Below are 13973 nucleotides of genomic sequence, written 5' to 3' on the forward strand. Positions count from 1 at the left end.
GGAAAGGAAATAAGTGGAATATATTTTCAGGTTAAAAGATGAGCCCCTTAAGAACGTGCTTTGGTGGGAATATATGATATTTGATTTCTTTTCATCCTCTCTTTAAAGTATTTATTGCTAGCTAAACTACTGCATTCTAGTTTTATCACATGACAACCTTATAGATTTAACACAGCTTCCTCACTATAAATCAGCAGTATTTCTTATCACTTCAAAATAGATTTATAAGCTTTCTGAAATATCTGGAAATTGTAATAAATCTATATGAACAGTATTAAACAATGTGTTTTTATAATGCTTTGATATTTGAAATCAAACGCTAGTGTGTTTTTCCCTAGATACCGAGGTTTTGCAACAGATTCTACGGTTGCCTTAATCATCGGCTTACTCTTCTTCGTTATCCCAGCAAAAACCTTGTCAAGAACATCAAATGGAGAAAATAGTTGAGTATATACATTTTCACTTAAGCAGTATAAATTATGATTGTGTGAGATAATCAGTGGCTGAGTTATGCAATAATATCTACTTTCAGGTTCATTCTTAATGCTGCTATTGTGTTTCAGTTGACAATGTACTTAATAAAGTTAAAATCAATTTCAAAAAGGTGCCAGCAGCTGTCTGATCTTGGAAGCTAAGTAGGGTCAGCCCTGGTTAGCTCTTGGATGGTCAATGCCAACAAAGCCCAGGTACTATAAGAAATATTTCAGAGAAAGGAACTGGCAAAATCACTTTGCCCTGAGAAAACCCCATGAAATTCATGAGGCCACCATAAGTTGAGGACACACACAAACAGCAACATACCCTTTTCACCCTAAAGCAGTGGTTCTCAACCTGTGGGTCCCCAGGTGTTTTGGCCTACAACTGCCAGAAATCCCAACCAGTTTACCAGCTGTTAGGATTTCTGGGAGTTGAAGGCCAATATATCTGGGGACCCACAGGTTGAGAACCACTGCCCTAAAGCAACATTGTGTTAGAAGAAATGGGCTGTCACTTGCATTTAAATGGAGCAAAATTTAAAAGTAATATTCAATGTTTTCTGTTGTCCAACCTGTGCATATGAGGACATGGCATGTGAGGCAGTGAAGGTAAATGTATGGTGGCACAGAGGTACAACATACAAGGGTAATGAGTGAAAATCTGTAATTGATCAAACGGTAAAAGTGTGACAGTGTGGTGATATACATGCAGGCTCTGTTCCTAAAGTTTCTTCTTCCTTAGTAGAACTTTGCACACTGAGTAGAAAGTGTGCCAGGGAAACTGCAACCAGGTTCAGTTGAACATACAAATTTCTCCCTACATAAAATGCCTGACAAGATATATAGGGTTGTAAATGTATATCATGGTCTTACTTGCAAGCTCCCTGAAGAAATTCCTTTTTACACCAGTGGTCCCCAGCTTTTTTTTAATAGAGACCACTTAACCAGGAACTACTTGAACAGGGACCACTTTGACCAGGCATCATTCTCCACCTTTAGTACCAAAAGGGTTACGAAAAAGTTTTTGGTCAACTTTAGTTTCGATTTGGTTATTTGGGGTGCTGATTCAGAAAATTGCATTGGATACACCACATGACTAGTTCTGAGAGGGTTCAATGGCAAAATCTGTCTTAACCTTTCATAGGGTGCATCTATATTTTAGAATAAATCATAGAATCATAGAGTTGGAAGAGACCTCATGGGCCATCGAGTCCAACTCCCTGCCAAGAAGCAGGAAAATTGCATTCAAAGCTTGACATCACTTTAACTGACGTGGCTCAATGCTTCTAATATTGTTTGGTAGAGAAGTTGTAAGATTTTGTAAATCTATAACTTCCAGGATTCCATGGCATTGAACCATGGCAATTAAAGTGGTGTCATTGTCAAGATACATCAGTGGTTCTCAACCTGGGGTCCCCAGATGTTTTTGGCCTTCAACACCCAGAAATCCTAACAGCTGGTAAACTGGCTGGGATTTCTGGGAATTGTAGGTCAAAAACATATGGGGACCCGAGGTTGTGAACCACTGAGATACATTAATTCCACAGTTTAGGTGCACCCTTAGTGTAGTATAATTCCAGGGCAGACTTCAACTTCACCAATTTTACCAGGTTGTTTCAGGGAACTCGGTGGGGACTTGCTTTGTTTTAGGGAGAGCTTGAGCCCAGCCCATGTGTTTATAAATATATCACAGGACTTTGCCAAAGACGGCATATTGTTCATTGTAAGGAACAATTTGGGAGGATTATGTATATCCTGTGTGTGTGTAAAAGCTTGAAAAATATTAATTGAAAGTTAATACAATAAGCTGTGTGTGTGTGTGCAAGAATAATATTAATGGAAGGATAATATAATAAGCTTTCTTTCCTGTTTCCTTTTACATTTTCATCTCTCTAGTTGTTTTTGATTACACCCCACTGATAACTTGGAAAGAATTTCAGGCCTGCATGCCCTGGGAAATTGCCATGCTGGTTGGTGGAGGGTTTGCACTGGCAGATGGCTGTGAGGTAATGCAAGTGTTTACACCATATTCCATTAGTAATAATATTAATATGCTGCAGCTAGTTTCAAGCACAGAGAAAGAAGTGAAGTACTTCCCAAGTTATTCCATGCACTGTGATTTCTCTAGAAGTGTAACAGCGATTAAAGCAGAGACCAAATTGCTACAAATATAATGTGTAACTACTTCCATTTTGAAAAAGCATAAGGCATAAATAATATATATTGTATTTGCAGTATAATGAGGTATAACTTTGCTCTTAGTCATAACAGTTCTGTAACTGTTTTATTTAATATTATATTTACAGGACACGGACATCTCACTAACTATACTTCATGACAGCCATTTGTAACATTTGGTTTTTTTAAGGAATCAAAAGTAATATTTTATTTTGATTTCATAGAATTAAAAGTAAAGAGGATCTGCAGCTATATTTTTATAGTTTTAAAACAGTAACTAACTACATTTGAAAGCCTTTGCACTTTACTACAAACAAAGTCAATATTAAGCTTTGATTTAAATGATATTGTGAAGAAAAGTATCATTATGGAATACATAGGAATGTTAAAGATTGTAATAGATTACTACTACTACTACTACTCCTTGTAGCTGTAGGTGTTTTTCTTTCTGGCTTGAGACTAATTGTGGATTACAATATTAAAAACTATACTAGGAAACCTAGACACAGAAACTTGATGTTTGAATTGGTAAAATATTACTTAAGTTGGTTCTATTGAGATCTTTATGCACAGAATAATGGTGAGGCGAATCCCAGCCTCAATGTGATGAGGTCCTTAATGCTCCACTAAAAAAAATAATAATAACAATGCAACATTTCATTGCAGGTCTCAGGACTCTCACACTGGATTGGAAGCAAATTAACTCCTCTGGGCTCACTACCCGTATGGCTAATCATCCTAATTTCATCCTTGATTGTCACCTCAGTCACTGAAGTAGCCAGCAATCCTGCTACAATCACAATTTTCTTGCCTATCCTAGCTCCTTTGGTGAGTAATGATGTTTGTAAAATACTTTGGTGAATAATGATGTTTGTAAAATGTACAATCAGACTGGTTAAATATGGATGATAAAAATTTGCATTTCCTATCATTTCTAAAACATGCTGAGGACGGTTGTGAGCCTAGAGTAACCATCATGAATACAAAACGAAAGAAGTATAGTAGCTGCAATTACAAAAAAAAATTGCAGAATTAACTATTTTGAATAGAAAACAATATGGGCTTGAAAATCTAGTATGATGAATTTCTACCTTACGTTTGGTCTAATAAAACTATCACAACAACATGGATATTGGTGGGTGTATAGGCTCCTCAATCCTGGATTAATAAAATATGATTCTATATATAGATTGATGTTGTCTGGAGTCTTACCAAAAAAAAAAGTGGAAATATTAGATAAATATTTATGGCAAGGAGTCTAATACAAAACATCAGTCATTCTGTTCCATTGCATTCAGGGGAGCATGACTTGAATATATAGTTTGTGAAATAAGTTTAAAATGTGTTTCCTTTTCAAGGTGAGTTAGAAATATGTTTCATTTTCTAGGCGTTTTAATGTATTTTGTTATAAGTAATCCACATTTCTTATTCCAATAATTAAGACAAAAGTATAAATTCTGGCTGTAGCCCCTCAAACTTAGTAGAAAAATTATAAGTGTTGTGAACCAGAAGCCTTAAAGGAGCCAAACACAAATGCAATGTCCAAACAAGGTTTATTAATATAACAAAAATAGCTTAGAAACACTTAACTCAGTGTACCTAGCAAGGAAACAAAGTCTGTAGCAACCTGCTATGCAAAAAACGCAACTTGGAAAATAAGGCGGATTATACTGGAGTATAATCCGGGTTAACAAAAAGTTCAAGCAAACTGCTTCAAAATCACAGAGCATTCAAAACACAAGATAGCAAGGTAGGAGCAAGCAAAAATGTAGTCAGGAAACAGTCCAAAGTCAAGGCATGTCCAAAAACAGAAGTTTGAGTTCTAAACACGATGTCGTCGTCCAAAAACAATCTGGAGTCTGCAAGGAGGTAGAAGTCAGCACTTACAGGATTCCAGTCAGTAGAAGCATGAAAACACAGCAATCTGCAGTCCCAGGACCCAAGGCGAAAGTAATGGCAGCAACAAAGTCCCAAACCCAAATACAACACTTTGCCTACTGCAAAGTTCCAATTGTTTGATACCTTACTTTTATCCTATAACTCCTCATCAGAGGAGGAGCTGGACTCCACCCTGTCTTCATCACTCTCACGTGCTTTTGCTTCCACAGCTGCTGGCCACCGCCTATCCATCCAACTTTTCCAGCGTCTATCAAGACTTAGATCACCTCATGTATTTCCAGGTTGCCAGTCTCCTGAAAATTGTTCAAACTCATCACTTGATGTGGGTTGAATACATATGTCCCTGATCTCTTGTACACAGGTCCAATCTAGCCCATCCTCCTCTCCGTCATCAATCCCAGTCCCATCACTCCTCGTGAACCCCATGAAGTCTTCCTCCTCAGTCGGAGCATTAAGTATTTCATGGATCTGCTTCCTTTCTCTCTCTTCATCTGACTCTTGATCCCGAGTAACCCACTTCAAACCTCTACATTCCTCTCCCTCCTCCTCTATCTCAGAATCTGTGAACCCTTCGAATGACTCAGTATCTGTAGGTGTCATGAATATTTCCCTAATTCGTTTCCTTTGCTGCTCTTGATCCAACAGTTGAGCAGTCCTCTTTCCCTTCTACTACTCGTTGTAGCTTGCTCAGCACACTCTACTACAACAATAAGTATCTGCACAACATAATATATAAATCTGATAGTGTTTCTTTCAGGTATGTAGTACTGAGTAATTAGTGACCATATAGTCATACTTTAGAAATTGCAATAATGGGAGTCATTAAGCTGTAACTTACATTGTAATCTGTTTCTGTAACCAAATATGTGGTATACTTCTGTCAGTCAATATGAAGCATTTCTGACAGTCAGGTTTTTTGCGTGTCTAACAGGCTGAAGCTATCCATGTGAACCCACTGTATATCTTGATACCAACAACCCTCTGCACTTCATTTGCATTCCTGCTACCAGTAGCAAATCCACCCAATGCTATTGTATTTTCATATGGTCACCTACGAGTTATTGATATGGTAAGTTATCAGCAAATTGTGTAGTTTATGGGAAACTGTTGCAATATTATTATTAAGGCTAGAGACATAGCAGTATCCCTTTCCCAAGTGCTCAACGCTCTTATAAAAGATTATTGCAGTTACTTTTAGGAACATAAAAACACCTCTAGTAGCACAGATTCAAATTCCATTCTAGTCCTGAATTCTACTTCCTAGATATTCATTTCCCAGATCTCTGGAAAGCCTATATTTAACAGTTTTCTCACACAGTTGCCTCTAGCAACTGATGTTCATTTGGAGGAAATAAATGAGATTTCACATTCCTCAAATGAACCTGCCCAAGCTTTGAAATCTTCAGTAGAGGCATTTGTTTCCATCATCATAGTCAGAATCTTCATTTATATTTTTTTTTATTTTGCAAACACAAAAAAGAAGCAGAATTCAAATATTTGATGGTGCATTTTTGCACCTTTTTGAAAATTTCAAAAATATTTCGTAACTTGACCCCAAGATGTGTTAGTGCAAAATAAACACAAATTTCATTTTATTAGTTCTTGTGGAGCCAATGGAAGCAAGTATAATGTGTCTTTCCCCTTTTACTCTTTCAACAGCCTTGTAGGATAGATTAAGCTGAGGAAAAATGTTTGGTCCAAGATTCGTGCAATGAATATCATAGTCCATTTAAATCTGTGTTTCCACTATGATATGATGTATCTACATGGACCACAACATTTAGAGCTGGCCCAAAGTATTCTGCCGTAGTGTTTTTAAACCATTCTGTTCTGAACTACAGCAGCAGTGGGAATAGATCCTCACTGTATAGTCACCCTTATCTTTGTTGTTTTTCTTCATCATAGTAGTGGCCATGAAGCTCTAGGAAGCATGCGGCCGTAACGTGGTGCTTTCGCTGATATTGGCAAATGTGTTCACATAACTTAGAGAGGGGAAAGGGGTTACGGAGGCTGGTGATCCCCTTCCCTTCTCTGAGTCACTTTGGTGTCTTTGCTAATGTCAGCAAAGGCGTCAAGCAACAGCCAGGAGCTCTCTGGAGTGTTATGACCCTCACTACACTGACAAAGAAAAATGACAGAGATGGTGCCATCTCATTTTTCCTACGCAACAGAATGCAGGAAAAGTGTGATGATGGCATTGGCCCATGTAAATAGCCGGGCCAATTCTGTATCAAAATCAGCCTAGCTGTTCATTCCTCCCCCTGAAGTACAGAGCTCTAGAGCATTCCCCAACTTCACCTAACATAGCTATGCCCCTCTTTGAGGGTGAGGTGGCCCCATGTGCCACATAAACACCATGCATTTTAGGGTACATAACCCATATAGATGGGCCCATAGTTCGAATATACTAACCAGTACATTAAACCGGTCTTTAGCCTGTTGCTTTCAATTCCTCATGCTAATCCCTTAATAGGAGCCCCCGGTGGCACAGTGGGTTAAAGCACTGTGCCGGCAGGACTGAAGACCGACAAGTCGCAGGTTCGAATCCGGGGAGAGGAGGATGAGCTCCCTCTATTAGCTCCAGCTCCTCATGCGGGGACATGAGAGAAGCCTCCCACAAGGATGATAAAACATCAAAAATCATCCAGGCGTCCCCTGGGCAACATCCTTGCAGACGGCCAATTCTCTCACAACAGGAGCGGTTGCTCCTGACACGACAAAAAAAAATCCCTAAATTAGTAACAAATTTGAGCAGACCCCTTACAGAAATGGGATTCATCTTTTCTTTGATATTTGAACCAAAGAATTCCAAATCCATACATTGTATTCTTAATAGTCACACTTCAAAGATCATTTGGTTAGCAGTTTTTTTTTAAGAAAAAATGGACAACCTGTTAACTTTCTATTTATAATATTTTCTCTCTTTTTTTCCTTCTTGTCCACTTTTTTTTAAAGGTCAAAGCAGGGCTGGGTGTAAATATCATTGGAGTTGCAGTTGTCATGTTTGCTGTCATGACATGGGCCGTGCCTCTGTACGATCTGCATACATATCCATCCTGGGCACCCATTCCTTCTCTTGTCAACAAAACTGGCCTTTAAGGATGGACCACCTGGCACTTCCCTGAGTTCCTCCTTCCTAAACATGCAAGCTGAGAGATCTGTATGGTACAACTGTGTTAAACCATGTTGGAAGGGTATTATGCTTTATGTACTTGGAACCAAAGACTAGATATTTGGGCAGTCATAAAGCAGGAGTCTGAATACTGCAGTAGGAAATAAATCTGTACAAGTGTCCCATCAGTACCGGGTTCAGCTTATAAGCAGAAATTAGCATCTGCAGTCATGAACATTCATCGTGAATGGTAATTTACCTCTGTTCTGAGGGTCACAAAATGATGTTGCACTTAATATTTGCCTGTTGAAATGCCAATGTAACCTTTCTAGAAATACTAAGGAATCGATCATTTTACGTTAATGGCCAGTGTCCCACAGTCCTAACTTGCAAAATAGTCTATTGAATGCATTAATTCTGAATGACATACGTATTGGTGCATATGGAATATATCATGCCATAAACTCCAGTGTAAGTTTTCTTCCCAAATTGTAGTTATTTTGGCATGCAATTGAAATAACTTCTTTAGGATAAAATGTCGAAGAAGTTGATGGTATTCACATGATACCATGCAGTGTTTAAAATGATCAGATAGAAGCATCAATATTGCAACTAGAATATTCTGTACCACATCATGTTATATCAAATCATGATGATTCCTCATTGTAAATGCCAATAGGCCTCTTTTTAAACCAGAAAAGCTCATCAGGTCATAATGATTATGACACTGATGCTGGACAAAATGTCGTCACTTTGTTACTGTAGGATTTTTGTCACAATCCTTTTTCAATAGAATTTTCCTCGTAATATTCCATTATATTGTATTTCACATCCCATAGGTGTGTTTTTATTTATTTATTAAACAAAGCATCACAAAGAATTATACTAACTTACTTTGTTTCACCCCCCCCCCCCCGGGTTAAACCGCTGAGCTACTGAATTTGCTGACCGAAAGGTTGGCGGCTCGAATCCGGGAAGTGGTGTGAGCTCTCACTGTTAGGCCCAGTTTCTGCCAACCTAGCAGTTTGAAAACATGGAAATGTGAGCAGATCAATGGGTACCACATCTGCAGGAAGGTAAAGGCACTCCATGCAGTCATGCTAGCTACATGACCTTGGAGGCATCTACAGACAAAGCAGGCTCTTCGGCTTAGAAATGGAGATGAGCACCACCCCCCAGAGTCGGACATGTCAGGGAAAACATTTACCTTTACTTACTTTATTTCAAAATATACCATTATATACCATCATCTTAATCTGAAATCTTAGTTTAAACCTTAACATATAGTTACATGTAATAATACCAAGTAACAGTCCTATTTATTGTTTAATATTGGAATAAATTGTAAACATATATGATCGTCATATTGCAGAAAATCCATTTTTAAAAAGCTAATTCCATATTAGAAGTTTCCAAAGCACTTGTCTATGTAGGAAAAATATTGTGTGGTTGTTTATTTATTTATCTTGTAGTTTTTTCATTCAGAATATGTCTTACAAAAATGACTGTTGACTGTATATGTTCAGCCAGTGTTAAGCATTGTAAATCAGAATTTCATGAAACAGTAAACCACCTTTTTCAAGAAGAGCACCAAACATAGGAAATTGCAATGATTGTTAATATAATATTGCACTCTTTTTAGTTTTACCTAGCATAGGGGAGGATTAATAGCCCTGCAATGTTTGTTTTGCCCTCTGTGCCTCTGTTCAGATGATTTCATTTGACTTTCTGTCATTGTGACAATTGGATAGGTGATAAAGCTTCAGCAGAGACATCTTTTCCCCATAGAATCTCATTTCCCCATAGAATCTCTTCTTAAAGGTAGATTTCCTCTTCATTCTTGTTGCCGTACATCTGTTTGTAACTAGGAGTCATATTTAAGTTGGATGTTTGTAACTTGGTATCTGCCTATATTTATATTTGTGGTGTAGCACTTCTCATAACCTTGCTGTTTGGAGGATTCTAAGAGTTGTATTCTAAAAAAGGACTTTCCCAAGATCCACGTCACCTCTTTATATAAAGTAGTATAGCTGCCCCCCCCCCCAAAGTATGTATTGACATACATATAAAATAAATGTTTCAAGATAAACATACATTACAATTTATATTTAATCAGAAATTGCTGTATACTTTCATTCCTACTTGTACAGGATGCCACACTGGTACAATTTAAATACTATACATTGACAGAAAGTGCACCACTAAGGGCACAGTTGTAATAACTCATTGCATTCCATGGCCAACAACAGCAACTCTCCAACTCCAATGTTTTTGTGCTTTTATTAATTTTTAAACAACTCATTGTCTTGATAAAAACTGTTTATATCATCTTCACACAAGGGAATTATGTCAAAGTATTTTAAAGGTTTTAATTTACAACCACTATACATACTAAGCAATGATACTTCTCTCTGTATAACTTTTAAGGCCTACAGCCAAATCTTAACACAGATGCTATCAATAATTGACCTGCTGGATTTTTGGTCTGTATCTCCCACAATTTTTGTATCATGGGTTTATTGGCTGGGACTTTTGGGAGCTGGTTTAAACTATGGTGAGAGGGCAAAAATTACCCATCTCCATTCTCACATATGAAATTTAACGCCAAAGTGTTATTCCAAGCACTTTGCATTGACATCTGTTCTATAATAAAGACAATGTGAGTCAATACCCTTTTGTAAATCTTTCACTTGCTTCATTTCTGATGTTGCTTTTCATGTCCCTTACTGTGATATAGTATACATAGTGTATTGTATATTATTGTATCATTTTGTAATCATTTTTATGGCAATATTGGGAATGTGCTTTAGAGAAAAATATGAATTAAGATTATAATACAGGTTGAGCATCCTTTATCTGGAATTCTGAAATCCAAAATTGTCCACATGAGTGACTGGGATAGAGGCATCTTTTCTTTCTGATGGTTCAGTGCATACAAACTTTGCACACTATGTAAAATCTCCTTCGGGGTATATGTATAAGTTGTACATGAAACATAAATCAATTTTGTGTTTAGACTTGGGTCCCATCTCCAAGATACCTCATTATGTACAATTTGCAACTATAGAAATTCTAAAATAAAATTAAAATTTAAAAAATCCCAAACACTTCTGGTCCCAAACATTTTGGATAAAGGGTCCTCAACTTGTAGTACCCCTATAAAAGAATGAGGAAAAAGTCATTTTTATTTAACACTGGAATACACTAAGAATATTTTTGTATCTCAAAAGTGAACCAAAGTAGAAGTAGATAAGCATTTGCCACTGTATTCATAGTAATGTATATGATACAGTAGGCTTAAACCTATGTAAACTTCATAAATATTTTAAAGATACAATAGTATTATTCAATAATATAAATACCTTGTTAACTTTCTCTAGTATAGTAATAACACTCTGTGTCTGTCTGTCTGTCTGTCTGTCTTTGTGTGCACATACTAATATTAAATGGGAGCATTATTGAGCTATGCCTTATTTATTTAACTTTCTAGTAAATTTCCCCCTTTTTTGGCATCTACCATCTTTCTATGAGCTATGAAATGAGACAGTAATAAAATGTTATTATTGTCAAGAGACCAGCACTGTTTTATAGACAAGAAAACGACCATCTATTGAAGAATATCCAGTAAGAGATTATTCTAGATGAAAGCACATTGCTAAAATAAAACAGACATATCTATCCAGTAAGGCTGTGCAAAAAATTGTATCAGTGATGTACGTCATGAGCGAGCAAGCAGAGCAGCAGGCCAGGTTAAGACTAGGCACACAGTTGGCTAGGCTACATGGAGAGAGGCTAGGAGGACTGAGTGACTGGCTGCTATTAGGGGGAATCCAGACTGCTGGGAATCTTCTATATTTATTTTATTTTACTTCTATAATTTATTATTGATTCTGCTAAGGAGTGACTGCTGAGAACAGTAGTTTTTTATTTTCAAAACCATTCTGTTGATGGGGAAGTCTTCTCAGTTATTTAATCTGATACTGCATCTGCTGTGCTGACTGGGGAAACAGTCCCCTAAGCTTTACTAGTTTTCCAAAACCATTCTGTGTTTGGGAAACCTTGTTCAATTAAAGTACACCCGTTTAAAGAAAATAAATACCTTCTCTCTATTTTTTTAATCCGCAAAGAGTGAAACTGCAACTGAAGTAGTACCAAAACTAAGTTAGTGGATTCTAATATTATAAGTCATTCAATATGAAGTGTTCCCGTGGCTGTGGAATACAGGAAGGGAGCTCTTGTTGCTTTTTTTAAAAAAGTCGTTTGTAAAAACTTTAAAAATTCCCCAAAAACCCGATGAATAAGTGAAACATTTCAAAACTTGGGGAGGGTAACAGTGATAATTGTGTTCTACAATTGTAGAAAGTGTCATCCAGATATCCCTAAAAATGAGGGGGAAAGGAGTCCCGGAAGCTTTCCCACTTGCACAATTGCATAACGAAAAAGTAAACTAAATTTTCGCTACATCGTAGTAGTTATGATACAAGTCACTTAAAATATTTTAGAAACATTATAAATGATCCCCCATTTAGTAATAAGTATTGAAACATTTTTTTCATTGATCACACACTTCTACTATCCACTATAATGTTTAAAATAAAATGTCCAATTTATTCCTATTCCATCTACCTATTATTAATAATTTTCCTCCACAAATACACAATTTTGCCAATTTTATGTAATTTGAACATTCAGATTTGATAATGCATAACCAGTACCACAAGTGTTGTCAGACTTTCCTGTGGCCTATTCTCCTTTTCTTTTACAAAAAGAATGCACTGCATCCAGTATTGAACATGCAAATTGGAAGAAAGCTCAATATCTACATCAGAGCTTTTCAAACTGTGTGTCATGACACAGTAGTATGTCAGCTGTTGTTCACCAGTGTGTTGCATAAAAATCCCCTTCCCGGCCCAAGCTAAGACATTCATTGGCTGCCCCATCAGGACTGCAGAAGAAGCAGCCCAAACCCCTGCATTAGCTTCTTCTTCTTCTTCTTCTTCTTCTTCTTCTTCTTCTTCTTCTTCTTATTATTATTATTATTATTATTATACTACATTTATACCCCACCCTTCTCACCCCATTGGGGGACTCAGGGTGGCTTACAGACCATGGCATACACTGCCACACTACATATATAATAATAAACATGATATATCAATTTAAACAATTAGCATATCAATTTAAACATACAGTAATAAACATGACATATCAATTGAACAATTCAAATATAAATACAATAAAAAGCTTAAAAGCAAACATTAAATCCCAATCAAAGTGGGCTGATGACATATCAATTAAACAATCAATTAAACAATTCAATAAAAATACAATAAAACATCTTAAAAATAAACATTTAATCCCAACCAAAGCGGGCTGATAGAATAAGCAGCCAGAAGCAGAATGCAACAGGTGAGGTGGTGGAATCCCGAAAATGAGAAACCACACAGATGTTCCAATATCTGGACATGGGTGGTGTGGCCATTAAAGTAGCCACATGGAGAGGCAGTTAGGGCCATGGAGGCACCCTGCGCAGGTGTTCTGGGAGCTGGGTGATGGGCAGCATGGCCGTTAAAGTAGCCACACGGCAAGGCTGCTGGACCATGTTCTCTCCTTGGAGATTGCCGAGTCAGCTGGCTGGAAAGAAGGTGTGGCTGCAGGTCTCCTTGTGGGTAAGCCCAGAACTGATCAGACAGCAAATCTGGATGGAAAATCCTCAGGCCCAAGAGTATCTCCTGCAGCGGGGCCCAACAAAGCTCTCCCATGCCTCTAGGTCAGTCCTAACTCAGGATGGGGAAGGAGAAGGGAGGATAAAGAGGAGGGAAGAGGAGGGAAGAGGAGGAGGTGTCAGCAGGAGCAGCAACAGCAAAAGCCCAAGTCCTGTATTGGCCACCATCCTCCTCGTCTTTACCTCTTTGACTCACCCCAAACAGTGGTCCAGTCACATGGGGGGGGGGGCAAGGAGGGAGAAGAAGAGACCCTCCCAAAAGATAGAGATCCATCTTCTGTTTGAAAACCGCCAGACTCTCCCCCCAAAGGGCATCCCAACCCCCTTCATTCTGAGAGGAAGACACATTCAAAGCCCTCCCAAAATCCTTTGGTGTACAAAGACAACTAGAAGCATCATTACCACATTCCTCATTGTTCCCTCTTGCCAGATATGGAGGGCCTCTCTGGAGAGTTGTGTCAGAATGACACTAGAGGAGAGGGGAGAAGGAGGAGGAATTTTCCCTCTCTCACACCCCTCCTCCAGCTTGCCTAAAAATTAATACATTTTGGACTACAGTTCCTGGAATCCCAAACTGACATGA

General features: G+C 37.8%; 1 protein-coding gene across 1 annotated transcript in view; it reads left to right on the plus strand.

The window, feature by feature from the left end:
* The window catches only part of SLC13A1 (solute carrier family 13 member 1), an 87859-nt gene extending 76694 nt beyond the window's left edge, over window positions 1–11165 (plus strand). The window contains exons 13-17 of the mRNA XM_067469041.1: window positions 339–442; window positions 2373–2482; window positions 3321–3482; window positions 5485–5622; window positions 7509–11165. Of these exons, the coding sequence (XP_067325142.1) occupies window positions 339–442; window positions 2373–2482; window positions 3321–3482; window positions 5485–5622; window positions 7509–7652 (658 nt within the window). The 3' untranslated portion in view covers window positions 7653–11165. The remainder of the gene's footprint in view (window positions 1–338; window positions 443–2372; window positions 2483–3320; window positions 3483–5484; window positions 5623–7508) is intronic.
* Window positions 11166–13973: the final 2808 nt, after the last annotated feature.

This window comes from Anolis sagrei, chromosome 5, assembly GCF_037176765.1.
Source record: "Anolis sagrei isolate rAnoSag1 chromosome 5, rAnoSag1.mat, whole genome shotgun sequence".
Classification (NCBI taxonomy): Eukaryota; Metazoa; Chordata; class Lepidosauria; order Squamata; family Dactyloidae; genus Anolis; species Anolis sagrei.